Source organism: Labeo rohita, chromosome 18 (assembly GCF_022985175.1).
Source record: "Labeo rohita strain BAU-BD-2019 chromosome 18, IGBB_LRoh.1.0, whole genome shotgun sequence".
Lineage (NCBI taxonomy): Eukaryota > Metazoa > Chordata > Actinopteri > Cypriniformes > Cyprinidae > Labeo > Labeo rohita.
Window position 1 is genome coordinate 28,038,271 of NC_066886.1, and position 27,656 is coordinate 28,065,926.

A 27,656-nucleotide genomic window follows, 5' to 3' on the forward strand; every position below is an offset into this window, starting at 1 on the left:
ATTAGATATCTGATGTTATCTAAGCATATAACATGTCTGTGTGCAGCCTCTCTGTCCTAAAGAGCTCTGGCACTTTGTACATCAGTGCTATGGAAATGAGCTTGGCCTCACTAGTGACGATGAAGATTATGTGCCACCTGATGACGATTTCAACACCATGGGGTGAGTTGTGCGTGTATGCTTTCATAACTATTGTTCAAAAACCCTGCATGTTTAAATGAATGTCGCACAAATATAGCACCTAAGTCGCCACGTTCTCTCTTTGCGTGCTCGTTCAGATATTGTGAGGAGATCCCCGCAGAGGAGAATGAGGTCAGTAATGATAACTCATCCAAGAGCAGCAGTGAGAACAAGCCAGACAACAGTTCTCCTCCATCCCACAAGAGATCCATCACACACTCCACCATCACCTCTACCACACCCCCCCAGCAGCACTGATACGCCACTATCTGTGAGTATAAGCTCTCATGCTATCTTCATATATGCCATTTTAAGAGCTGATGTTTAAAATAGTGTCCTCTGCTGGTTTCAGTTTGACATCGCAGCTGAGGAATACACAGACTGCCTTCCTGATGGAGATCTGCTGCCAATCCCTCTGCTGGCTGAAGAGAGGAATAGCGAGCCGGCCAGTCCTCTGGACCCTGTACCGCCACCTGCACTCGACTTTAATGACAATGAGGATATACCCACTGATCTTAGTGATTCATCAGAGACAAATGATGAAGGTTTGAAAAAAAAAAACCTCTTGGTTTCGTATGTGTGTGTGCGTGTGAAATATTTGAAACATTTCAGTAGTCATAAATACACATTCTATTCTGAAAATGTAATTTAAGTAGTGAACCGTGTGAGGCTTTACATATACTTTGATGGCAGTACTTGAGTAGCGCTTTACAGCTCATCTTTATGTTTGATTGTTTATTCAGTGGATGAGGTTCAAGCATTCCATGAGGATCTAAATGGCCGCCAGTACATTAACGAGGTGTATAAATTCAGTGTTGATAAGCTGTATGGCATCCTGTTCACTGAGTCCCAGTTCATGACAGACTTTATGGAGCAGAGGAGATTCACAGGTAAGAACACTTAAAAAGCAGTCATCTCTTTTGTTTTTGAAATGATTGATGGGATGCGTGCACATCATAGTTGCAGAAAACCCAGGAGAGATAGCCTTTACGGCTAGAGAATTACACGGATACGGTACAAAATAGTTAAATTTAAAAAGATTGTAGATTTTATTGATTAAATGTCATTTTCAAAATGTTCTCCGCAAGAGCTTGTCACCCAGAGATAAGCACTGTTATTCAACGAAATTGATGTTAGATAGTGGGATAGTCTTATAGATCAGAAACAGGGATGACGTTTTATGTGGGCGGAGCCTATCTGGTGACAGAAAATGACGGTTTTCAAGTGGCAGTCTGTGGAGCCATGGAATAAAACATAAAAAAAAAGGTAAATTTGATTTTATATTTAAAAATTCTGATTTATTCTTGAAATTCCGAGATTATATCTCATAATTCTAATAAGGAAAAACAACTCGTCATTCTCTCTTTTCCCCTCGGCTCAGAATAGGAGTTTCCCTATATCTCACACTTCTGGCTTTTTTTCCCTCAGAATTGACAAACTCACTATTTTTGAGTTAAATTGTGTTATAAAGTCCGAATTAGGAGATATAAACTTGCATTCACGAGAAAAAATGTCACACTTGTGAGATAAAATAATTAAATATTATGTAAAAATGTTAACAGTAATAGGTTTACATAATATTCATGCTGTAACTATAGGGCTAATACAATACATCCCCTATGAACAGCATATGTGAATATTATGTAGACATATTGTTTAAATCAAATTTCTGGTTTAAAAGTAGAGTAACCAGTTTTCATCCATAGTATGTACGTTTAAACGTATGCGTTTAGTTTCAAATGGCGTCTTTGATGACAGTATTCTATAAAAAATTATTTACATTCAGATTTTGACATCAAAAGGCACAAAAATAGTTTTTTTCTCTTCCCATGGATTTTACCCCTTTACCTCAACTTGTTACCAGTGTTTTTCTGCAACCATTATGCAAGCGCAGCTGCAAGTGATGTAACTGTGACGTCTACTCCAAATTGGTCTATAGAGTGATCAAGACCATGAAAAGATTTATTTATCTGTAATGTCCAGCTCTCTGCATATTATACTGCTCATTACACAGCTACAGTTACACAGCTAATAATTCATAATTTAGATCATTGTTATTTTAGTATCACTGAGGTAGTGTTATAGTTTTGTTTTTTGTTTTTTTGTTTTTTTCTGTTTTTATTTTAATATTAGTAATATTTAATATTAGTTTAATATTTTGTCATTTTGTTGTGTGGTTTTTGTAATGTTTTTATGTATATATTTTTTTATTCATTTTAATTTTAGTTTATTATCTTAGTACATAAAGTTAAATGTAAACTAAATTAAAATGAGAAATGTTGTCTTGGCAAATAGCTGAAACAAAATAAGTTTAAATAATATTTTTAGATATTACATCAGTTAACATTTATTTGTTTGTTTTAGTTTACTATAATAACTCCCTGTTTCCGATATGCTTGCTTTGCTTCTGCACATCTACTCACAGATGTGGTATATCACCCTTGGAAGAAGGAAGATGCTGGAAATCAGACCAGGGCAATCATGTACACTATTTCCCTGACCAACCCACTGGCTCCTAAAACAGCTACAGTTACTGAGACTCAGGTGAGACATTCATCTCTGGACTTCTCCTCAGTACTGTTGTATGTGTGTATTATATGTATTCCATTGTATGTGTTTTAAATTTTTTTTTTTCTGAACTAGACTCTGTATAAGGCCAGTCAGGAGAGTGAGTGCTACATCATCGATGCGGAAGTCATCACTCATGACGTGCCGTACCATGACTACTTCTACACCCTAAACCGCTACATGCTCACACGCGTGGCCAAGAACAAGTGTCGGCTGAGGTATGGATTAACAGGACAGTAGTTTCTTTTCAATCCCAAACAGAGAGAGGTAGCTGTAGATTGACAATAATGTGATACGTCGATCCTTCAGGGTTTCTACCGAGTTGCGGTACAGGAAGCAGCCATGGGGGTTGGTGAAGGGCTTCATTGAGAAGAACTTCTGGAGTGGGCTAGATGAAAACTTCAAAAGCCTCGGTAAGACACAATTTCATTGTCCAAACATTATTACTACAGCCATCCTGAGTTTTACTCAAAACCACCTTGAGCCTGCAACTTTTAGCCCCAACTTTACTCATATTAAGGTCCATTCACAACAGCACTGAGCTACACCCACAAGTTTGAGCTCCTCCCAAAACAAAATTAAGCCACACCCACAACAATATTAATCAACAATACAACAATACTGATTCCCACTAAAAACAGTATCAGGTCCCACTCACAACCATCTTGAGCTCCACCCACATCACATCCCACCCACAACAGTATTGAGCCCCGCCCTCATCAACATTGAGCTCCACCCACAATGTTATCAAATCCCACCCTCAACAACATTAAGCCCCACCTACAACAAAATTTAATATTAAACTTCACCTATAGTACTGAGCTCCACTCACAACATCAAGCAGCAACATTAATATCAAGTCCCACCCTGAACAGTATTGAGCTCCGCCCATAACAACACTTAGCCCCACCTACCGTGTTATTAAGTCCCACCCACAACACCAACGAGCTCCACTTACAACAACATTGAATATTGCAATAAACATTTCTGCTCCACCAGCAAAAATAGCAAGTCCCACCCACTGCAACATTAAACCCCAATGAAACAATATTGATTTGCATCCTCAACAAATTTCAAGCCCCATTTACAACAATATTGGGCCCCACCCACAACCATTTAAAACACCACTCACAATTTTCTTCTGCTTCACTCCATATTTTACATTAATGTTACTATTTCTGTTGTGCAGAATGCTTTGTTCCCACTAAAAATTAACACCGGAATCAAACAGTATTTAGTACCACTAAATAAGTGGTGTTGTATTCTCAGAACTGGAGTTAGCAAAGATGGAGGATGCTCTAATGGAAAGCCACAGACTATCTCCTAAAGCTAAAGCAGTAAAGAACTCCACGCTAAGGCGGAGAAAAAGAGCCCCCGCCCACCTGCGCACAGCCCATCTAGATGAGGCCCTCAGTCCTGTTACCACTCCAACAGATGAGGAGGTCATCCACCGCATTAAACACGTGGCAGGTAAATTCATGCACATCCAAATGTTCACACAAAACATATTGGGTATTTAAAAAAATATATTAGGTTTAAATTTATATGACTGGTTTCATTTGCATGTGCTCTGTCCACAGGTTCCACTCAGACAAGACACATTCCTGAGCACATGCCAGGGGGCGGAATTTTCTGCAACCTCTCTAAACCACTACTTATCATCAGCTTTGTGTAAGTAGTAGTTCTCTTTTAATTAGTACCAATACAATTTTGGTTATTTTTAAACGTTTTTTTATGCATCTGACTTAGTGAATTTTTTCTTTTTTTTTTTTTTGGTTTTGCCTCTTGTGGTTGGCCTTAGGATCTGTATAAGGTACATTTCTTTACTGGTGTCAAATATATATATTTAATCTGAAATTTCCATCTCTATCCTGCCATTCTAGTCCATTTTTTTGGTAACCCTCTATCAGTCTTATGCTGTGCTCCATTCATTGCAACAAGTCAAAATTTCTAACTTCCTACTTGGAAAAAAACAAAAACAGCAATAGAATACAATTGACAACATAGCCCTGTATTCTGAAAAAGTAAATGAATAAATAAATAAATAAATAACAAGTAAGCTGATTTACAAGAAAAGCCTAATTTTACCTATTTTGATTGTGGTGAGTTCAAAAATATCAATAAAAACATTCCATCACATAGTTTTTTCGTCAAATAAAAAAAAAACAAAATTTTTATTACATATACTTATCAGCTTTACTGCACTTATAAAAATAACGAAATAAGTCAAAAGTTTCAGATTTTTAATGAGAAAGTATTCAAATTGTATAATCTATCTAATGTATATCTGTAATTTTTTTGTCGCTGGCATAAAATGATGTGCATGTGAAAATAGTTGTAACTTTACTCAGAGGAAGACAGGGAATCATGACAGTTTTTCTGCTGCTTAAGGGATAACTCAAGATGTCTGTACCTTACAAATGGCTGTCGAAAGCAAAAAATTTATGCATGAATGTAATGCACATCATATTTTGTGAGAAAGTGTGGCATGCTTGAGCAAAACAGTCACTATTTTTGGCATTAGCAACCCAAAATTAGTAAGAAACAAGTAGTGAATTTCATTCAGCAAATATGATGCAGAGAGGTGTAATTTGCACACAGTTACCATTCTGTTTCTGTAAACCATCATCTACTGCACTTTTGCTGCAATGAAATGCAGCAAAAGTGTATGTCTATATGTGGCACATTTCCTAAACTTCCTCATCTAACATGCAATCACATTTCCTCTACTCATCACAAGTTTAGCATTTGTCATTTTTTCTTCACTGGATGTGTCCATATTCCCAGTTGTTCATGTGTCGGTTTGTTGTCTCTCTGCAGTCTGGTGCTATTGGTGTTTTTGAATGTGATGCTGTTCTATAAACTCTGGATGCTGGAGTATTCTGCACAAAGCCTCACCAGCTGGCAGGGCTTACGCCTACATGAAAGGTACAACACATACACATACTACAACTGCATCACAGCTAGGACAATATTGTGCCAAGACAAACCGACCAACACCAAAATCCCACCCACAATGGTATTAAACTGCAGCCACAGCAACATCAGTCTCCACCCACAGTAATGTTGAAACACACTCAGAACAGTACTGACCCACATTTGTGAACTTCTTCCACAACACCAATATCCACCACAATTATATTGACCTCCACCCCCAGCAATATAGAGCTTCACCCAAAAAGCCAAGCCACATCCACAACAATACTGAGCCACACCCATAATTGTGAGCTCCTACCACAACCATGTTGAGTCATACTTACAACAATATTGAGCTATGACCATAGTAATAAGTTTGTCCCACAACACCAATACCCACCGACAATAATAATAACATCCATCCACAACAATATTGAGTCACACTTACAACAACACTGAGCCACTTAAGAATGTCAGGCTACACCTCCAATAATATTAAACGACTCCTGCATTTGTGAGCTCCTCCCCCAACATCAAGACCCACTCATGATATTATGCTCAATCCACAATAATATTAAGGTCTACCTACAATAATTTTTAGTTACACAAGTCACACCCACAGTTGTTAGCTCCTCCCACTACAATAAGATGCACTCACGATATTGTGTTTCATCCACAATAATATTAAGGTCCACCCACAATAAATCATAGTCAAGGAAGTTACACCCATAGCAATGAGCTCCTCCCACAGCAAATATTAACCCCACCCACAATAATATGAAGCCACACCTACAACAACATTAAGACCCCGCCTGTAGTTGTGAGGTCCTCCCATAACACAAAGACCCACCCATAATTATATTATGCTCCACCTGTAAGAATATCAGGCCACACCCATAATAATATTGAACAACGCCTACATTTCTGAGCTCCTCCCACAACATCAAGACTCACGATAATATTGAGCACCATCCACAATAATATTGAGGTCCACTCACAATAATTCAGTCACACAAGTCACACCCATAGTTGTGAGCTCCTCCCACAGCAATATCTAACCCCACCCACAATAATATGAAGCCATAACCACAACAACATGAAGACCCTCGCCCATAGTTGTTAGCTCCTCCCATAACACAAAGACCAGACCCACCCACAATTATATTAAGCTCCACCTGTAACAATTCAGGTTACACCCACAATAATATTGAGTCACGCCTACATTTGTGAGCTCCTCCCACAACACCAAGACCCCCTCACAATAATATTGCGCTCCATCCACAGTCAATTATAAAGGTCCACCTACAATAATTTGTAGTCACACACACAGTTGTGAGCTCCTCCCACAGCAATATCTAACCCCACCCACAATAATATGAGGCTCCACCTACAATTAAGCACCTCCCACAACACAAAGACCCACCCATAATTATATTAAACTCTACCTGTAAGAAGGTCAGACCACACCCACAATAATATTGAGTGATGCCAACATTTCTGAGCTCCTCCTCCACAACAATATTAAGACCCTGCCCATAGTTGTGAGCTCCTAACTCATAACACAGTGACCCACCCACAATTATATTAAGCTCCACCTGTAAGAATGTCAGGCAATACTCACAACAATATTGACGTCTACATTTGTGAGCTCCTTCCACAACATCAAGACCCACTCACAATAATATTGCGTGCCATCCACAGTCAATAATAAAGGTCCACCTACAATAATTTGTAGTCACACACACAGTTGTGAGCTCCTCCCACAGCAATATCTAACCCCACCCACAATAATATGAAGCCCCAGCCACAACCACCCCAACAACAATATTAAAGTCCCCCTGTAATGAAAATCAAACCAAATGTTGTTTATTTGTCTATGTGGTGTTTTTAACATGCTTTTAGACAAACCATGTGCCAGTCCATTAATCAACACCATTTTTCTCTTATTTTCTCCTTAAAACTGTAGTTTCCCAAAGGCTGTCCCAGAAATGCGATTTAAAACAGCCCCTTTTTTGCTACGTCATAAACTTAAGTAATCAATCACGTCAAAGGATAAATTTCTATCATTAGCATGCAAAATATACCAATAGGATTATTAGCGAAAACCAAATATTAAATAGAGCATTTAATAGAGCATATAGAGCATTAAGTAGAGAACAACCACTAGGCGCTAAACGCTAACTTGAAAAATAACCCGACGGAACAGTATAAAAGTAGCCCGGAGTCAGACACACCTCTCCCGCACTGCCGTCTGCACTTTACTCCAATATGCTCGTCGGCGTGAACTGGAATCACAAACTAGGCTGCATTCGAGCCTTCAAGGCATTTTGAGGGCACAACATCATCAAGTAAGTAACTTTAACAAATGTTACAGTATCTACTGTAGTTGTCCGCTAGTAAAAAACATAGTTTTATCAGTCATTATCTGTGTTTCGTCATTATATCGCGTTTACTGCAGTTTAGTTAGTGGATCGGGGGCTCTGGCTGGTGTGACTATGTGGGGGCGGGGCTAATTTGTATATTCATAGATTCGCATATAGTAAGGGGGGTAGAGCTGCATTCAAGCTGTTTTAAGGCATGAGAAAATTATTTTCACAATAAAAAACATTTTAAATATTTAATTTTGATGATCAGAGATCAGTTTTAAAGGATAAAAATTTTGACTACAGGGGACCCTTTGAGACCCTGCCCATAGTTGTAAGATCCTCCCAAAACACAAAAACCCAATTACAATTATATTAAACTCCACTTGTAAGAATGTCAGGCCACACCTACAATTATATTGAGTGACACCTACATTTCTGAGCTCCTCCCACAACATCAAGACCCAGTCGCCATAATGTTGTGCACCATCCACAATAATATTAGGGTCCACCCACATTAATTCAGTCACACAAGTCACACCCACAGTTGTGAGCTCCTCCCACAGCAATATCTAACCTCACCCACTACCATGTTGAGTCACCCCCACAACAATATTAAGACTCTGTCCATAGTTTTAAGTTCCTCCCAAAACACCCATAATTATATTAAGCTCCATCTGTAAGAATGTCAGGTCACACAGGGAATTCCTCCCACATCAAGACCACTTGCCATAATCTTGTGCTCCATCCACAATGATATTAAGATTCACCCACAATAATTCATAGTCACACCCACAGTTGTGAGCTCCTCCCACAGCGATATCTATCCTCACACACAACCATGTTGAGTCACACCCACAACAATATTAAGACCCTGCCCATAGTTGTGAGCTCCTCCCATAACACAAAGTCCCACCCAGAATTATATTAAGATCCACATGTAAGAATGTCAGGCTACACTCACAATAATATTGAGTGACGCCTACATTTGTGAGCTCCTCCCACAACATAAAGACCCCGTCATGATCATTTTGCGCTCCATCCACAGTCAATAATAAAGGTCCACCTACAATAATTTGTAGTTATACACACAGTTGTGAGCCCCTCCCACAGCAATATCTAACCCCACCCACAATAATATGAAGCCCCACCCACAAAGATATTAAGACCCAGCCCATATTTGTAAGTTCCTCCCAAAACACAAAAGCCCACCCATAATTATATTAAACTCCACTTGTAAGAATGTCAGGCCACACTAACAATAATATTGAGCAGCGCCTACATTGCTGATCTCCTCCCACAACATCAAGACCCACTCGCCATAATATTATGCACCATCCACTAAAATTTAAAGGTCCACCCACAATAATTCATAGTCATACAAGTCATACCCACAGTGGTGAGCTCCTCCCACAGCAATATCTAACCCCACCCACAATTATATGAAGCCACAGCCACAACAACATGAAGACCCTCACCAACAGTTGTGAGCTCCTCCCACAACATAAAGACCCCATCACGATAATATTGCGCTCCATCCACAGTCAATAATAAAGGTCCACCTACAATAATTCGTAGTTATACAAGCAGCTGTGAGCCCCTCCCACAGCAATATCTAACCCCACCCACAATAATATGAAGCCCCACCCATAACCATGTTGAGTCACCCCCATAGTTGTAAGTTCCTCCCAAAACACAAAAACCCACCCACAATTATATTAAGCTCCACCTGTAACAATTCAGGCTACGACCACAATAATATTGAGGAACGCCTACATTTGTGAGCTCCTCCCACACAATTAATAGTCACACCCACATCTGTAAGCTCTTTGGGCCCTCCTGATGTTGACGTTTATTATAAATGTCTATACATTCTCACTTGACAGACCTGTTTATATCACTGAGTGTTTTTGTTACCATGTGTTTTAGCAGTAAACTGCCGCAGACACAGATGGAATGGGCACAGCTCCTGGAGTCCCAGCAACGATACCACGACGCCGAGCTGCAGAAATGGAGAGAGATTATCAAATCTTCAGTACTGTTATTGGATCAGGTATATAACAGGTCTGCATAAACACTGAAACAATTTGATTGAGCTTGACTGTAAAATGACCGCATACGTGTCTTCACACAGATGAAGGATTCCTTACTGAACCTACAGAAGGGTGTGGGTCTACGAGATTATAACTCAGACTCGGACGAGAAGAGGAGTGGATATTACTGACACTTACCCTCCAGGCCACCAGGGCGCGCTGTGCAATGTAGAGCCATGTATGAGAACGAAAGGCAAAAATCAAAGGGCCCAAATGTGTGTGTATGACTATGCATACCAAACAAAAGTGACACTTGATAGAGACCAGAAGAAGAAGAGATGGACCAGAAACTGCCATCCGCCAATGGGACAACTAACCCACAGGAAGTGCGGCCGTACCTGTCCCGTGGAATCGTGGGACCGCTCGAGTCTGAATGGGCCCAGTACTGTTCCGGCTTTCTTCAGCTTTCAGGTTCTCTTTCTGGAGATGTTACTGTTTGCAGAGGAACGTAACGGACCTTAGGAAGAAAATGAAGAGCATGCTTTTATTTGTTTTTACCCCTCCTTTCTTTTGAAGTGTTTTATTGGTACAACGAATGAGGAAAATTATCTTTTAACTTGGTTTTGACCTGTAATGGCATAGCTGCCCTGTCCCTTTTCCCATTTATGAGAGCTTTTCCGCAGGAAGCATTATGAAATCTAGTTCACTCATGCTGTAGTATCAAGGCTGGTTTCCTTGGTAATCCTGCGCTAGAAGGTTTCATCCACTGCTTTGTTTTTCACAAAAGGGCCACATGCGCTAAAAACAGAGACCTTAAATTTCTGTGAAGCGTACACTATTATGCTAAAGTATTTTTGCACCAGAGAAAGACTGTGAAAAGGGACACCGCAGCCAGGGAGATGGATAAACATTGTTAGTTTTTGATTACTAAACTGTGATATCTCCTGATTTATTTGAAGATGTAGGAAAATATATGAATATGTTTGAAAAATATACTTTATTCCAGATTTAATATATATTTCAATATATATAGGTCATTGCAGATATTTATTGTTAATTTATGTACATAGAACACTTATCAAAGCTCTAGAAGGAAAGAGTTTATAATTATTAAACTGCGTTTTATTCAGCGACACGCACAAGCACGTTTGAGACGTGTCCGTGTGAGCGCGTGCGTGTGTCGTATGTTGATCTGTGTCTGTTTTGGTGAATGTAAGCGTGTTCGTGTGACGTTTTAAATCATTCCACTTGTACGTCTTGTGTCTTCCTCCCGGCACATGAAGCCAAACTGCCTTTTTCTTGCCCAGCAGCTCGGTCCACTGGGCGTCTGTTTACACATCTGCCTGGCTTCAGAAAGCCGAGTGGTCTAAAATGACCATCTCAGCTCAGCCTGAACCCACACATGCACGCTTTCTCTGCTGTGGCATCATTCCTGTTTTTTTTTATTTTGTCTGAGGTGAGAGTCTGGACCAGGAAGCACTGCAGGAAATGGCACTGGACTTACTAACTTCATGTTTTAATTTAACCGATAGCCCATATTTTGTCATTTTTAAATCAGTCAAATAAAAGAAAAATGGTGGTAATGATATTTTTTTATAGAGCACAAGTGCTCTAGCCTAAACCAAATATAGTATTTATAGATGTTAGAATTTATTTATATAAAACATAAAATGCAACAATTCCCTTTTTATGCAGACAGAGATCAATGTAAAAAAAATAAAATAAAATAATAAAAATCTCATGTGAGAAGACATGAAGAGAAGTGGCACTTTACGTCCAGGCATTGTAGGACAGAAAGCCTGATATATGCTTGCTGGCACATTGCCGGTAGGATATATGATAATATTCCAGCTACAAACCGCATGGTATTGTATTGAATGTATGTAAGATGTTTTTTTCCCAGAAAATAATCAACAGTAATGTGATTTGAATCATGAATCATGTTCCACAGTTCAGAGCTTTAGAATCTGATGGAGTTTTTGGTTTGGATCTTTCAAATCTGTCTTTAGTGTTGTTCTGTGCAGTGTTTGAAGCCGGCATTTTATTCCAGAACGCAGTTGAACTACTGAAATATTAAGTTTGACAGATTCTCCTACTGGTTTATTCACTGTTAAAAATCTTCTCCCAGTTATGAATCTTTTATTTTGGCATTAGAGTGCATCTGTTGGGTGTGTATTCTGCAATATGGATTTGATTTCTCTTTTTTTCATCATGTGTGTTTAAAAACAAGATAAATTGCTCATGGTTTGGTATTTTGGAACTAAAACTGAAAATGCAAATGAAATCACTGTCACAATCATTTTCACTGTACTGTATGTGTATAAATGTGTGTGAATGCCATGTGAAAATTTTTTAATGCATTTTACTTTTTTTTTTCTTTTTGTGGACAACCCGATTAATTCTGCTACACAAGTAAACATTACTGACTCCACCAGAGCAAAAAAATATATATAATTAACCTTCAGCCTGATTGTTTTGCTCATATGCAACAACTTCTTGTGATGTATCTGACCAAAGATTTGAGTTTGCATTTTGCAACTGAGAAATGTGTTGTCACTATTAGAGATTTGGCTATTGAAATTATGTTGCTCATTTGCGATCCTGGCAAAAGAAACATTGTTCTAAATTATATTTTACATTTTCATATCATACTCCATGCATTAGACTGTGCTATGGGATTTTAGTGTTCATTTCTACTGTACCTGTGCTGTAGTTCCATGATCAACATGACTGTATCACAAATCAACTTTATTTTCTTGAAAGTGTACTGATTTCTGACGATGTCCACTTACGGCATCCCATAACTTAAATGGTGTAGCAATGACTTACTGTCCTTTTTTTTTTTTTTTGTTTTTTTTTTTTTTTACTTTTAGAGCTGTTTTTATCTCTAGACCAGACTGATTTGTACATGTTTCCATATGCACTGTATGTATAAGACAATATGTGCAGTGTTCACTGATATAGGAAGCAGAGCTGTGCTGTGCACAGTTTTCCATTCTTCCAACAACTTTGTCTAATAGAGACTCTGATTCAGTGGCTCTCTGATCTATGTGAAGTAGACAGATTACAAATAATAATAAAAATAAAACCACACTGGGAATATACCGTTATGTTTGTCTTACTTTTTTAGAACGCTTTAGATACCCTACAGAAGTTTTACATTTATTTTCTCAGATACAGTGTTACAAGTTAAATTAATTCCGCAGTATGCTAATATCCCAGCCAACTGCATTATGCTTATGGGAGTTTGCCTGAAGCTCAAAACACCTCATTAAAAAAGAAATCCTAATATTTTGCATACAACAGAGAATTATCACGCTAATGTGCACTATCGTGTCTAGCCACTAGATAGAGACATAACCCATTTCTTTCATTACGTAATCTCCAGACGCATACATTTATATATAAAGATTTAGAAAACATCCAGCTTGCATCAGCCTTGCGTTTTAAATGATTAAATGCATTTGCTTTGTTGAAATATCAATATTAGATACATTTGGTGTATTTTGAGAAAATGGTATTCACCTTTAAATATAAGCTATATAATTTCTATAAATAATCATTCCTTTAATCGAATTCAAAGCCAGTTTGTAAAAACACCTTGGTGGAAATAAATGACGGATTCAATCGCTTTCCAGTTGTTGTCATAGACAACAAACCCGAAATATTTGCCAAGTATTCATTAATCATCCTTATTACGTCACCCACGCATTAATTTTCGTGTCTTCTGACCTGTCGGTCGCACCAGACAAATTAACATTCTCCGCGTCCATTCATTTAGCCGTCTATGGTTGAAGGCAAGAAGACTCGCCATGGTCTCCATGCAAATAAACCTGCGAGGGACTGACCAATTAGAGTGTGGGAAGTCCTCAGGAGGGCGGTGACTGTTAGCTTTCAACCAATCACAGCGGACAGGGCGGAATATTCTAATAAGCAGGGAACACCTCAATGTACAGCAATGTGAGGGGCGTGAGTGGAGATTCAAAACTGAGATGCCCAAATATTGTCCGAACGCAGCAATATGAGTAACAGAGACGCATGTTAGGGGAAAACACTAGAACTAAATGGGAATTGTCTTGTTTCAACGTAAAAAGCGTTCACAGCTGTAGAAGAAGCAGGCTGACGCACATCATTTTGAAAGATTGATTGCTTTTGTTCTGTTAGGAAGGGTGAGGAGCATCCTGGTGGACCTCGGGATTCCTCTGAAGATGGAAGAAGAGCGCAGTCGGAATAAAGAGCGTCTGGAGGCCAGTTTGACGTGGCTGTGTGAACTGGAGATATTGAAGCAGCGGCAGGAGAGTCTGGTCCTCGGCGCCCTGTCGCTCGGGGACTCTGTGCCGGGATACCCGGCTTGGGGTGATGTTGGTCCGGCCCGCAGCAGCAGAGAGCAGGAGCAGCTCACTTTAAGACGACAGCTGGTAGGTGCGACATGTTCACCGATGAAAACAATGCTTTTGAAATTCCCTCCAGCGTGGATATTCGAAAACTGTTGTGAAAAGTTTAGAAATGGCCAGTCAGCCCTGTCATTATTATTCAGGTCAAATGTGCAAGAGCGCACAAAAACAAGACGCTAAATTGTACTTTCTGGTGTTACATAATTGGCACGCGAAAACTACAGTATCGATATAGGTTTTATAACACGCTGGTATAACGCCATTAACAGCAGCAGTTGTGCATTATAATTAAATGCAATTTCCTTTCACAGCAAGTGTATGTTTTTGACAGCTGTGATTGATGTGCACTTGGAAAAGGGGGCGGGGTTTGCAGACCTTTAACTATCCATTGTTCGTTTCACGTGGATTTACCAGTTCACACTTTATCAAGCGTTTAACTTCTTTTACTGTACATATTTTCTTCGTGTTATTAGACTTATGCCTGTTACATTAGATATTACATGACTGCATTATATTATTGTTGTAGTAGTGTAACTATTATTACAGTTATAGTTTTAAAGTCTTATATTCTGTTTGTGAAACTTAAGATATAGGTTAATATAAAACATATATATATATATATATATATATATATTTTTTTTTTTTTTTTTTTTTTTTTTTTTTTTTCCAAACGCTGTATTCCGTGTACATAAGAAGCTGGGGAGGCATAAAAGTTACACAGTATTTATAGACTAACAGAGCGCAAAGTCCCTCCTGTCCTTTCATTACCTGTCCATCAGTATGTCTGCCTCCAGGGTCGGGACCTCACTCTAACTCAGTTTTCAATAAAGGCCCAGTGAAAAGGCGGTGAGAGAAATCAAATAAGCAGCATCAACCTCTCTTTCCCCAGAGTCTCTCCCCCCATAGATGGATCAGACAAAAGGCGCATGGAGCGGAATATTAATGAGTCAGACTCTCGCGGGACGGGCGCGTGCGGGTGAGCTCGAGAAGCATCACCCAAATGAGCTGTCAGCGGCTCCGCGCTCCGCATCGGCGGCCACCGGAAAACATTCTTCAATCTGCCCGACTGATGAGAGTTTCGCTCACCAAAGCGCCATTCATTTAGCCTTTCACTCACGTTCTGTTAGGGGTGGGAATCTTCAGGCACCTCACGATCTGTTTCCGATAAACGATTCTTTTTTTATTAATAATAATTGATTAATGAGATTACTGACTATGAATACCGCATTTTCTATTCATTTGCATTATATTATTTATATAATTGTTCATAGTACATTATAAATAAATTACAAATAATACGGTTCTTAAGAGTTACAGAATCCTTACAATAAATAAACAAAAAGTGCTTTCTATCTGATAATTTTTACATTTATGCTGTATTCAAAATGGCATAAATGGTGCATTCGAAGAGCATCTGGAAGTAAAACAAGCATTTGGAAGCAAAATTGTAGGCACTGGACGTCAATATAATTGGTTGACCCTGGACCCCAACGTCAGAGAGACCTTGCATTTTGGTTGAGAATGAAAATCGGATTTACGTCAGTATTTGACGTCAATTTGACGTTGATTTAAAGTTGGATTTTGGTTACACAACCTAAAAACAACAAAATGTCAACGTCAGACATCAAATTAACGTTGACATTAGACCTTGAAGTAAGTTTTTGAACAGTAAGATTTTTATTGTTTCTTCTGCCTCTTCTGCTCACCAAGTCTGCATTTATTTGATACACATACAGCAAAACAGTATTTTTTTTTTTTTAAAAAATATTTTTACTATTTAAAATAACTCTTTTGTATTTGAATATATTTAAAAATGTAATTTATTCCTGTGATTTCAAAGCTGAATCTTTAGCATCATTACTGCAGTCATATAATCCTTTAGAAATCATTCTAATAAATGTTTTGATGCTCAAACATTTTTATTATGTTGAAAACAACTGAGTAGATTTTTTTCAGGTTTCTCTGATGAATAGTAAGTTCAGAAAAACAGCATTTATCTGAAATAGAAATCTTTTGTAACATTAAATGTCTTTATCATCACTTTTGATCATTTTAAAGTGTCCTTGCTAAATAAAAGTATTAATTTCTATAATTGTTTTACAAAAAAAAAAGCTTTTTATTTCAGGAAAATGCTGATCTTTGGATCTTTCTACTCATCAAAAATCCTGAAAAAAATGTACTCAACTGTTTTAAATATTGCTAATAATAATAATGATAATAAAATGTTTCTTGAACAGCAAATCAGCATATTAGAATGATTTCTGAAGCTTCATGTATGAAGACTGGAGTAATGATGCTGAAAATGTAGTTTTGATCACAGGAATAAATTACATTTTAAAATATATTCAAATAGAAAACAGTTATTTTAATTAGTAGAAATAATTCAAAATTGTACTGTATTTGCTGTACTTTGGATCAATTAAATGCAGGCTTGGTAAGCAAAAGCAACTTCTTCAAAAAACACTAAATATTTTACCATTGAAAACCTTAGACTGGTAGTGTTTATATATGAAATAATTTAAGAAAAAATTGGCATTTGGAAAGGAAAATACTAAAATATCTATCTATCTATCTATCTATCTATCTATCTATCTATCTATCTATCTATCAGCTAGCTCTGTGTTCCTGACTGATTTAAACTGCAATTGTTAATTAACCAATTATAGAAAGACAATCAGATTTGATCTCTTCAGGCAACAGTAGTGAAGATGGAGTGCAGTGCGGTGTTCACACAGCCCTGTGGGTAACATGTAATTACACACGCACCCTTTAATTATATAATTAGCAATATAACTGGGAGAAATCCTACATCTCATTCCAGTTGTTTCAAGTCAGTCCCTGCGCTTTAAACCAGTTTGCCACCCTACAGATTTATTTGTAGCTCAGCTTTGTAGCAGTGTTTGCATTATAGTAGCTCGTTTGCACATACAACATCTGTTCAAATGAACTACATCAGGCCTCAAGGCCAAAGTTTCCCTTTACTCATGTGGATGTGTGCTTCATAAATTAATTAGTGCAGTTTAGTGATGTTGTTTGTACTTTAGGAGTGTTAGAGTGATATGCGTGTGAAGATGTAGTGGGGGCAGGGTGATGTATGTGTGTGTGTGTGCGTGAGTATAAGGGGGGTGCTGGTTGTGTCCCATTTTGGCACATTAAAGGCAAGGCGCTCACGGCAGCCGATAATGAGAGTACACATCCAGCCTGATCTCCCTCAGGTCCTGTCTGTTTCTCTGATAATCAAATAGACTGCTGCCTTCTGCATGCTTTTGTGCATTGGGCCTTTGAGGGTGAAACACCAAAGCAGGTGATCCGTCACGCCGTCTCACGGTTAATCGTGAAGCAGAATCAAAGATTTCCAAGGGAACACAAAAATGAGTCATAGACTTCACAGAGAATAGCCGATATTTTGTCTAAAATCATCACAACTGGATCATGTTTTTTTAGTGGGGTGTTTGCTTGTGGTCTTTGTTTGATTTCTGCTCCAATCTCGCTGTCCTCTGGTTTCCTTTTCTACACTTGTCATTTTTATCATGCGCTTGAGTTTTGACCTCAGCCGCCGAACCACGTTGCCATGGTTTCATAAAAGCGATTAGATTCTAAGAGCAATTATAAAGTACTCTTTTTTTTGGTCTTGAAAAATGGACATGCTGCTGTGCTGATTTCAATGAAAATGGTGTGTTGCAGGAATGTAAAGAAAAAACGTTTCTGTATTCTCACTTGATTTTAAACTGACTTTGCTCTTTTCACACCCTTAAAATGGACCTAACCCAGTTTTATCATTAAGTGCTCTGCTTCCTCTTGTGAGTATGTTCATTTAGGCCTAATAATAGCGGCAAAGTTGGATAATGTTACCTTATATATATAGCTTATATGTAAGCTTTAATGGCTTATAGTATGATCTAGTGACAATATAAAGAAAACACATCAGTCCAAAAATATGAATTTTGGTGCAGATGTTGTTATTGAGTGTTTATATGGCCAAAAAGAAAGTTAAAATTCTGACAGCTCTTACTTGTCTTAAAGGAGTCATTGGATGCCCATTTTCCACAAGTTGATATGATTCTTTAGGGTCTTAATGAAAAGTCTATAATATACTTTGGTTAAAAATTCTCAATGGTAGTGTAAAACAACACTCTTTTCACCATGCTAAAATCAGCTCTGCAAAAATCATCCTGTTCTGGTCGAGGTTGCTTTAAATGTTAATGAGCTCTGCTCGCCCCGCCCCTCTCTCCTCTCTGTGGAGTGACGAGCCTGTTTACTTTAGCCACGTTTATCCGTGTTTAGCCACATTTAACCGCTAAACTTACTAACTAGCACGTTATTAGGAAAGGCGTTTGCAAAAAAAACCCTTTTATGATTCATAAAAAAACCCTTATACTCACTTCTGCTGTAAGTGAAGCTGGATCACGAATGATTCATGTGAACATAGACGGACATATGTAGATCGGGAGGCGTGTTCCCTTTACAAACAAACGTAATCCGCTGCATATTCGGCGGCTCAGATGTCCGGAGTAAATGACACAGCACATCAATCATGGATATTCTTGTCTAACTTTTCATCCCCGCTCCGGCATCGAAACAATGGAGGTCGGACTGTTACAGCTGATTTAGGCAGGTCTGAGGTAAGACGCTCATGTCAATCAACTATCGTGGGAGCGGCCTCTGTCGGTGTCACGCTACATCTGAGAATGGCTCGATTTGAAAATTTAAATGCTTATTTTATGATCAGCTCTGCAAAGGGCAAAACATATAATGCAATTCAATATGAGAGATTACCAAATTAACATTCCTTAAAAGCCTGACAGATCATATTTGATGATTGCATTTTAACATAATTTCATTAAATTTAGAAATTAAAATTAGATTTAGATAATTAAATAAACCAGAATTACTGTACACCAGGGGTGCTCAACCCTGGTCCTGGAGATCGACTTTCCTGCAGAGTTCAGCTCCAACCCTGACCAAGCACACCTGAACCAGCTAATTAGGATCTGAAGGAGCACTTGATAATTACAGAGAGGTGTGTTTGATTAGAGTTGTAACTAAACTCTGCAGGAAAGTTGATGTCCAGGAACAGGGTTGGGCACCCCTGCTGTACACCATGGCAAGTCTACATGTTATATAAACCAAAGTTATTCCAAACATATCTTAACCTTTTGGATCAGCCTGTCTCAACCTAAGTTGTTGAAAATTCAATGAAAATGTGTATGCTGAATATGAAATGCATTAGTGTGTAACTAAAATATTTCCATTCTCTCCAGTCTGTTTCTCACATCTGTCTTGGATCTGTGCACCCAAATGTCGGTTTTGTCATCATTATACCCTTTATTATGGAAAGTAAGGAGAGAAAAACACTGAACCGTAAATAGAGAAAGCGGTTAAAATAATGGCCCAAGTCAAACCACCTTTGCGTCATAGCCAGCAAAATATAACAAAAACCCCAAAATACTCTCTGAGTGGTGATTCGGACCAGGTGTGGAACACACTGTGATGCAAAATCTGGACAAACTAAACCATGAACAATACTAAAATAAAACCCAGACCCAGACTACATTAAACACACGTTCACTAGCTACATGGTGCCAACTACAATGTGTTTCAATAGTTGAATTATTAGCTGCCAAGAGCATGAAACTAGATCCTGAAACAAAACCCACAGGATCAAAAAATAGCAAACGCAACAGTATCTGTCCTGACTTTGGTAAATTATTGATGTTCCAGGTTTGGTGCATTTGCCATTTACTTACATAACTACTGGCAATGGTGTGCATGAGAAAACACTACACGGGGACATGCACTCAAAGACACACTTGCTACATGCTTGTAGCTGTCTATCCAAGCCATCTTACAGCTGTCTGTTGTCACGCAAATAATGATTATTCTAATGTACATGTATGACACATCATTACTGTCTATTTTTCATTTATGGAAGAAACCAGTTCGTGGGGTTGTAATATCACTGATTTCCAACCTTTTGAAATATTGAAGATTTAACAATGTTTTATGCAGTGAGGGCGAGGTGGAGTAACTGTAATCTGGGACATAGGTTAATATGGGTCCTTTTTACTATTCTCTTATTTAGTAACATATGTTTTTGTATTTGTATGCCAGTTGTTGTATTGGTATTCTTTTATTGTATTCCTGTAGCCTAAACAGTAACACGTTAGCGCTCCCAATCCCAAGCCTACGGGTTTGATTCTCAGGAAATGCATGAACTGATAAAATGTAGACCTTGATTGCAAAAGTGTCTGCCAAATGCATTCATATAAATGTTTTCCATTTGCCTTTAATATTGAGTGTTGTCTTGTACCCTGCAGAATCGACTCCAGGGCGCCCCCAGCCTGCTGATGCTGGCACTGCAACAGCAGCTCAGTGAGTTGAGATTGGATACAGGACTCACATGTGAGCAGAATACAGAGGATTTGGACAGTCCCAGTGCATCAAGCTCAGGTACCCCACCACTCTATGAATAATTTATTCCTCATGGTGTTCTACAAAACTGTTGGCCAATACTGATAGCAGATACATATGTTTTTTATATATTGTATATAAAAAATGTTATATAATAGATGGCCAATATTAAATATGCAGGCTGCTATATTTTGTTTTGTGTTCCTACTAAACTCTAATCTAGAGTTCATATGCTTCAACGGGCAAAAGAACATATAAAGGAACAGCAGAACTGTTTGTAGATTGGAACTCCTTAACCTATACAACAAAAAATATCCTAATTGTTTATTGATCTTTTATTTTATTTATTTATTGAAAAAAAGCAGGTCTATACAGGTAAAGCTGAGAAAGGTGGAGAGTTTTAGAGTACCTCTGAAAGTGCACTGCAAACTGCTAGTGAATGCTAACCGGCCTTTTAAGTATAAATATAAAGCTCATTGGCTGTGTATGCAACATGAACCAGCTTGTGACAAGTAGTTTAACACTGTGAATACCATCAGTTTGCATTAAGGACCCAATAGTCTGTGCCATCTAAAATTCCATGACAGAAATTAAGCGTATAGTGTTAGTTCTGGCAGGTCACGTGAGTCAAGCTCACATCAGCTGACTCTCAGCTGATCACATCTACCTATAGGAATACAATTCATGTCACGGCATTCCTATGTAAGCACTATTCAGTATTGTTCAGCAGGACTTGGCTTCTGATATTCCTCACTGAATCAGGCTCCTTTAATCTAAATAATGTGTTACACTTAAAAACCATTAAGTACATTGATGATATCTGCTTTGTTCTGTTCTGTTTACCCTGGGGGTTTATTATTGCTGCTCTCCCTGCTCATTCATGACATGCTGCATGGATGGGCAGGGAGTTTTCCAAACCTCCAAACCAAACTGTATGCTTAGTTTGACAATAGTGGTCCTGACACAACTTGGCATTTATGCAATAATATGGTGTTTCTGTTAGAAAATGTGTTGACATCATGTAAAGTCATTTAGTAATTGTTGGCAAACTGTTTACAGAAACATACATTCAGATATTGTGAATACAATGATGGAAGCTAATAATTGATGAATGATAGTAAGATTTGATGACTTATCTTTGATCCCTCAGGGTTTTATGAGCAAAGTGAATGTCTGTCTCCCCCACTGCGTTCCTGTTCCTCCCCAAACCTCAGGCCCAGATCTGTGGGTGAGTGTTTACGTTTATCATATTTCACAGCAATTTTTATTAATGCTTTATCAGTGTATTAATTTGTACATGCTTTGAATAACCCAGTGGACCTATAAATCTGCTAAACTAGGGGTTTTCAAACTGGTGTCCATAAACCCTCAAAGTGGGGATAAGGGAAAATTGAGGATTGATTCAGAAATCAAAATGAAATATAATAATTTTGTGATTTTATTTATTAATTTCTAAATAATACCTGCTTTGGAATTAAATTTATTATGGAAAGTGCTATAAAAAGAAATATGAATTGAATTAAAAATGTTACATTCTAATAATGTGTAGAAAAAGTACACTAAAGTTCATATTTTGCAGGTAATATTTTCACTACTTTACTACAATAGCTGTGTTAAATAATAATTACAATAATAATAATAATTATGATAACAACAATTTTGCAGTCAACTTGTGATCTTGATAATATAATTCTTACTATCTTTTCCATACAGTATAAAATTGCCTTCAATATAATATAGACCAGGGTTGCCAGGTGTGGCAATTAAAACACAGCTAGCCCAATGGCCAATCAAAAACAGACAAAACTAGCCTAATGAACCTATCCCAAATATTAAAATATGCCAGTTCCCTCCCTAACATACATATTTTACAGTGAGTGTTATCACACTATAGTAATAATAATAAACAAAGTCTGTTTTCATAAAGGAGCTCTCCGGAGTTTAAAGGCACCTTACCAGTGGCCTTTTCTCATAAAACATAATCTGGCACAGTTTTATCATTGGTAGAATATAAAATGGGTAAAAAATTGAATTACAAGTCTTTCAGGCAAATATAATGTATTCATTATGTCAAACTTTAAACAACAATCCACTTAAAAGTACAAAAGTAGCCCATTTCCACTGGAAAATCACAGACTTGGCAACCCTGATGTAGCTCAAGGGGATTATCATAACAGAGCCTCCTTAGTATCCGAAAGTTTGAAAACCTCCTAGTGTTAAGAAATAGTTTTATTTCTCATAAATCATTTATTTCTCATCTACTGACAGATGCCTACATGCTGGACTGGGAGGGTCATATGGAGCCCACAGTACATGCCACTCTGCCCCGCTCATTTTCTGCTCCGTACCCCCCACTGGAGGGTATTGCCGAGGGAATAGAGGAGGAAGAAGAAGATGAAGAAAGCCCTCACTGGGTTACAGATCAGATAGCTGATGGGAATGAAAGCCTTGCACCTGAGATGAGCCTCAATTCTGATGCTGAGGAAGATCCTGCGGTGAAAATAGATGATGGCCCGACAGAAGAGGACATCCAGCAGGCTATGCGTGTGGAGACATACATCCTAGGGCTCCTACAGCGACGACACCTCAGATCTACAGCAGATCTCAACTCTGATCCCGATCAGTGGCATGTCTTACACACATACCCACCTACTTATCCACAACTTGACCAATCGGAATGGCAAGAATGGGCAACCCTTTCAGAGGAAGAGAATGAGCATGAATCCCAGGATAGATATTACGTGAACCTTCCCAATGCCCAAACTGGACCGACTTCACTAAGCAGTGAGGAACCAGAATCCTCTTTAGAAATGGATCAGTATGCAGTTGAAGAAGTCTACGCCAGCAGCAGCGATTCCCCTCGGCATCAACCCGTTTACATCAAACGCCGTCCCACAATGTCAGACACCATGAAACCCCACGTTCACACCTGCTGTAATCATACCTGCGTACCTGCGTCATCAACTCCAGAGTCCCGTGAGCAACACCAGCCCATTCCATCTCAAAAGTGGGCTCTTCTTCGGTCACTAGCAAGAAGGAGTCCAGAGGAAAAGTGGACAACTCCAAGAGAGACACAAACCAAGTCGACCATCCGCTCTAGGTCAGAGGACAGTTGCGTCTCTCAAGGATGGGCAGCCCAATCAGAGCACAAATATTACACGGTGGGACGGGACATGGGCAGGCAACACAGTGATGAATTTTACCCATCCGGTCAGCGGCTGTGGTGCTCCTCGGCAGATCTCAGTCAAGAAGAGGATGAGGGAATATTCAGAGAAGACCTGCACGAATTCAGACTATATCAATTACCCGCCAAACGCACTAGTGTTCACTTTGTGGAGCAGGACCAGAGGGTGCAAGAGCGGTCAGAGGCCGCTATTGCACCGACCGATGGATCCGACTCCAGTCTGAGCGAAACTGTCTCTCCACGAACGAGTTCAGTGTCCAGTGACTCAGATGAGAGCGGAGGGCTGGTATGGCCTCAGCAACTGCCCCCTCGCTTGCCCCCGTCCCCCTCTTCTTCTTCGCAGAATCCCTCCAATGTCGTGGTCAAGATTAAAGCCTCCCATGCTCTCAAAAAGAAGATCATGCGATTTCGTTCAGGCTCGCTTAAACTCATGACCACTGTATGAGTCTGGCCATGAACAACTGTGCTTATTTCAACTTTGAAACTCTTTTGAAACTACTTCTTAAGTCGTGACGTATTGAATACTGTTTTCGGGTCCAAGCCGAATACTATCTAACATTCCTTTATGAGCACTCATTTATAACACACCTTTAAAGATCCAGTGAAGTGCTTTGAAGCGTGCAGCATTATTCTATATGTCTACATAATTTCAGTTGAAACATGAAGACGGGGCGGGACAATATCAAGCAGCCACGCCCACTTTTTAAAATAGCCAGTAGCGTTTTGTTTATATTACAGCTTGGGCCAGAGTCGTTGAACTCAATAAAGTCGCATTTGATAGCGTTTTACAGCCACAATCTCATCCATATTGCTATAAAATACAGTGGGGGGAAAATTATTTGATCCCCTGCTGATTTTGTGCATTTGCCCATTGGGATTAAGGTGTGCAGACTGGCTAGGCCACTCCAGGACCTTAATGTTCTTCTTTTTAAGACACTCCTTTGTTGCCTTGGCCGTGTGTTTTGGGGTACGTACTGGGGTACCCATCCACGACCCATTTTTAATGAGGGAAGGAGGTTCCCACCCTAGATTTGATGACACATAGCCCCGAAGTGCAGGGAGATGTCATCAAATTGTTAATCCATATTGGCGGAAGTTGTAGACTGTAGGTTTTAAATGCTTATATCTTCTAAATGCAAATTGTGTTGTTGCTTTGGAGCACACTAGCTTATGCATAAACTTAAGGCTAACATATTCATACTGAAAAGCCAAAAAAAAATCAATTTTGATTGCAGGGGGACATTAAGCTGAGCTTTTCAAAACTCTTGGTGTACAGTATAGTCTCTGGCCTCACAATGTTTCAGACACCAATATTTTGATGATTTCGAACAAATGTGTTCAGTATCGAGATGAGGTTTTGATCATGTTTGCTTTTGTGATCTGACAGAGCATTTGGACTCGGAAACTGACATGTCGTCAAACTTTGTCAATCAGATTTAAAAGTCCATACCCAGTTGTTTCCAGTTGCATCTTTTTTCTTGATTTTCACCTCTGTGATTATTTTATTAATAAAAGATTTGATGAGACACGACCACAAGATGCTAAACAAACCCACTGGCCCACCAAATCTGTTACAAGATTATACAGTTCTGGATTTATTAGGACTACTGTATGTCTTTATTGAATAATACATCCAAATGAACATTCTGTTATCATTTGCTCACCCTCATGTCATTCCAAACCTGTACGACATTCTTTATTTTGTGGAGCACATTGTGTTTTGTCCATACAACTATGTCCAAAGTCAATGATTACTAAAACTGTTTGGTCAACAACACTTTTCAGCATATTTGTTCTGCATTAGTAGTGTAAGAACTAGTGAAAGAATTTATATTTTGGGGTGAACTATCCCTTTAAGAAGGACTGTGGGTCTGTAATGTTTATAAATCACTTTCTTCAGCTTCAGATTCTAAGGCAACACTATAGCTGTAGCGTTTAGCATTTCCCCTACTGGATAAAGCCATTTTAAGTTCATTGTTCTTTTAAATATTATGACAAGTCAAGGAAATAGAGGGAAGAGGCAATGTGAGAAGAAAGAGTTCAACAGGATCAGGAAAGGACCTTGAGTCAGGACTTGAACTCAGGTCGTTTTAACACTATGCTGCTAATGATAATGTCACATTGTCCACTGTTTAAAGCAAAACGGGAATACTTTGGCTGGGAATATTTGATCTCTTAACAAGTAAACATGACTTACTGGTGACTCGGAGCAATCTGTAGCATGACGGAAGGAATGCATTCACCTGGAATTGATTTTCATTATCTTAGCATTTTAAAGAGAACAGTTTTCATGACTCATCTCAGACACACACACACAACAGGATGTTAAGCTAATGGAAGCATCCTTATCAGTACTATATACCATTTTGCCTGCCATGTCTCAGGTGTTGCCTCTAGTTTGCACATACGTTATCCATTCATAAGAATGAAGGCAGCTTGATGCATATTTTGTAGCATGTTTGTTAAAATGCATATGTAGTGTACCGCAATTTTTTTCCTTTATTTTAGAGATTTTTCATGTAGCTTTTGAAAATGTTTCTGCTCATTGCATGTTGTTAATAAACTCTTTTTCATGAGGATTCTTTTCAAACTCGTCCATGGTTGTGAATTGAAATAATGTAACCTTTTTTTTCTCTCCACTATATATAGACATGATGCAGTCAAAACATGGTATATTTAATTTCAAAAGATGGCATAAAGATCCTACATAGGACCACATAGCTGAAAAAAAGTGTATACAAGAAAAAAAAAAGGTAATCTCTAGATGGGTGTTTAAACCTTGATATCTTTATTTTATATTTTCAGTGTTTATACAGCATTACATTAATTATACAGCAATGTTTTTTAAGGCCAATCAGCAGAGAGATACAAATTCTATAGTAACACAAATAGTACTTAATATATACAATGAATAAGGAGAAAGGTTATAAGGCATATGAATTACATGCAATAATTCCTGTATTCTCAGTTGCCATGGAGTGCTGTTATATTTAGCTGTCTTGTCGTGCCGTTAGAAAGCTTACTAACCCATATCAAGAGAAAATGTTAATGCTTTCAGAATCACTTTTTTTTGCCATTAATACCCCCACTTATTATCATTACATTTTAAAAATTTAAATTTTAAAATTTAAAATTTAAAAATTTTGCAGATATACCTTAATATCCAGGATATCCAGTATAATGTTTTATGATATGAGTGCCCAATAATGATTTACTTGGCAACAGTAAACAAAACAAATCCAATATATATATATATATATATATATATACACACACACACATAGATATTTTATGGCATGCCGTTCAGGAAATAATTATATTTATAATATGAAGTTTGAGTATGTGGAACAAAACTCTGAATGTATATATATATATAATGAAAATCTGAGTATATGAAATGAAAGTCTGAATATATGGAATAAAATTCTGAATGTATGGAATGAAAGTCAGAATATATAGAATCAAAGTCTGAATATATGGAATGAAACTCTGAATATATGGAATAAAAGTCAGAATATATAGAATGAAAGTCAGAATGTTTGGAATGAAAGTCTGAATATATAAAATGAATGTCTGAATTTATGGAACAAAATTTGTAGCTATTGAA

General features: G+C 38.2%; 2 protein-coding genes across 2 annotated transcripts in view; both read left to right on the forward strand.

Moving 5' to 3' along the window:
• gramd1bb (GRAM domain containing 1Bb) overlaps positions 1–13,162 on the forward strand; it is a 155,026-nt gene extending 141,864 nt beyond the window's left edge. The window contains 13 exon segments of the mRNA XM_051134595.1: positions 47–162; positions 279–417; positions 419–451; positions 533–725; positions 924–1,070; positions 2,606–2,724; positions 2,824–2,966; positions 3,058–3,161; positions 4,018–4,218; positions 4,329–4,419; positions 5,569–5,676; positions 9,960–10,080; positions 10,162–13,162. Of these exon segments, the coding sequence (XP_050990552.1) occupies positions 47–162; positions 279–417; positions 419–451; positions 533–725; positions 924–1,070; positions 2,606–2,724; positions 2,824–2,966; positions 3,058–3,161; positions 4,018–4,218; positions 4,329–4,419; positions 5,569–5,676; positions 9,960–10,080; positions 10,162–10,251 (1,605 nt within the window). The 3' untranslated portion in view covers positions 10,252–13,162.
• Positions 13,163–14,053: 891 nt separating this feature from the next.
• Positions 14,054–26,622, forward strand: LOC127180507 (dapper homolog 3). The gene is made up of 4 exons (XM_051134605.1): positions 14,054–14,478; positions 20,772–20,904; positions 22,016–22,093; positions 23,134–26,622. The coding sequence occupies exons 1-4, from the start codon at positions 14,269–14,271 to the stop codon at positions 24,492–24,494; spliced, it is 1,782 nt and encodes a 593-aa protein (XP_050990562.1). The 5' UTR covers positions 14,054–14,268; the 3' UTR covers positions 24,495–26,622.
• Positions 26,623–27,656: the final 1,034 nt, after the last annotated feature.

Bases quoted from the DNA above. Each gene is read 5' to 3' on its own strand.
- LOC127180507 (XM_051134605.1), top strand. From the start codon at position 14,269: ATGGAAGAAGAGCGCAGTCGGAATAAAGAGCGTCTGGAGGCCAGTTTG. The intron at 14,479-20,771 runs GTAGGTGCGACA...TGTACCCTGCAG, and splicing joins TCACTTTAAGACGACAGCTG to AATCGACTCCAGGGCGCCCC. The intron at 22,094-23,133 runs GTGAGTGTTTAC...ATCTACTGACAG, and splicing joins CCTCAGGCCCAGATCTGTGG to ATGCCTACATGCTGGACTGG.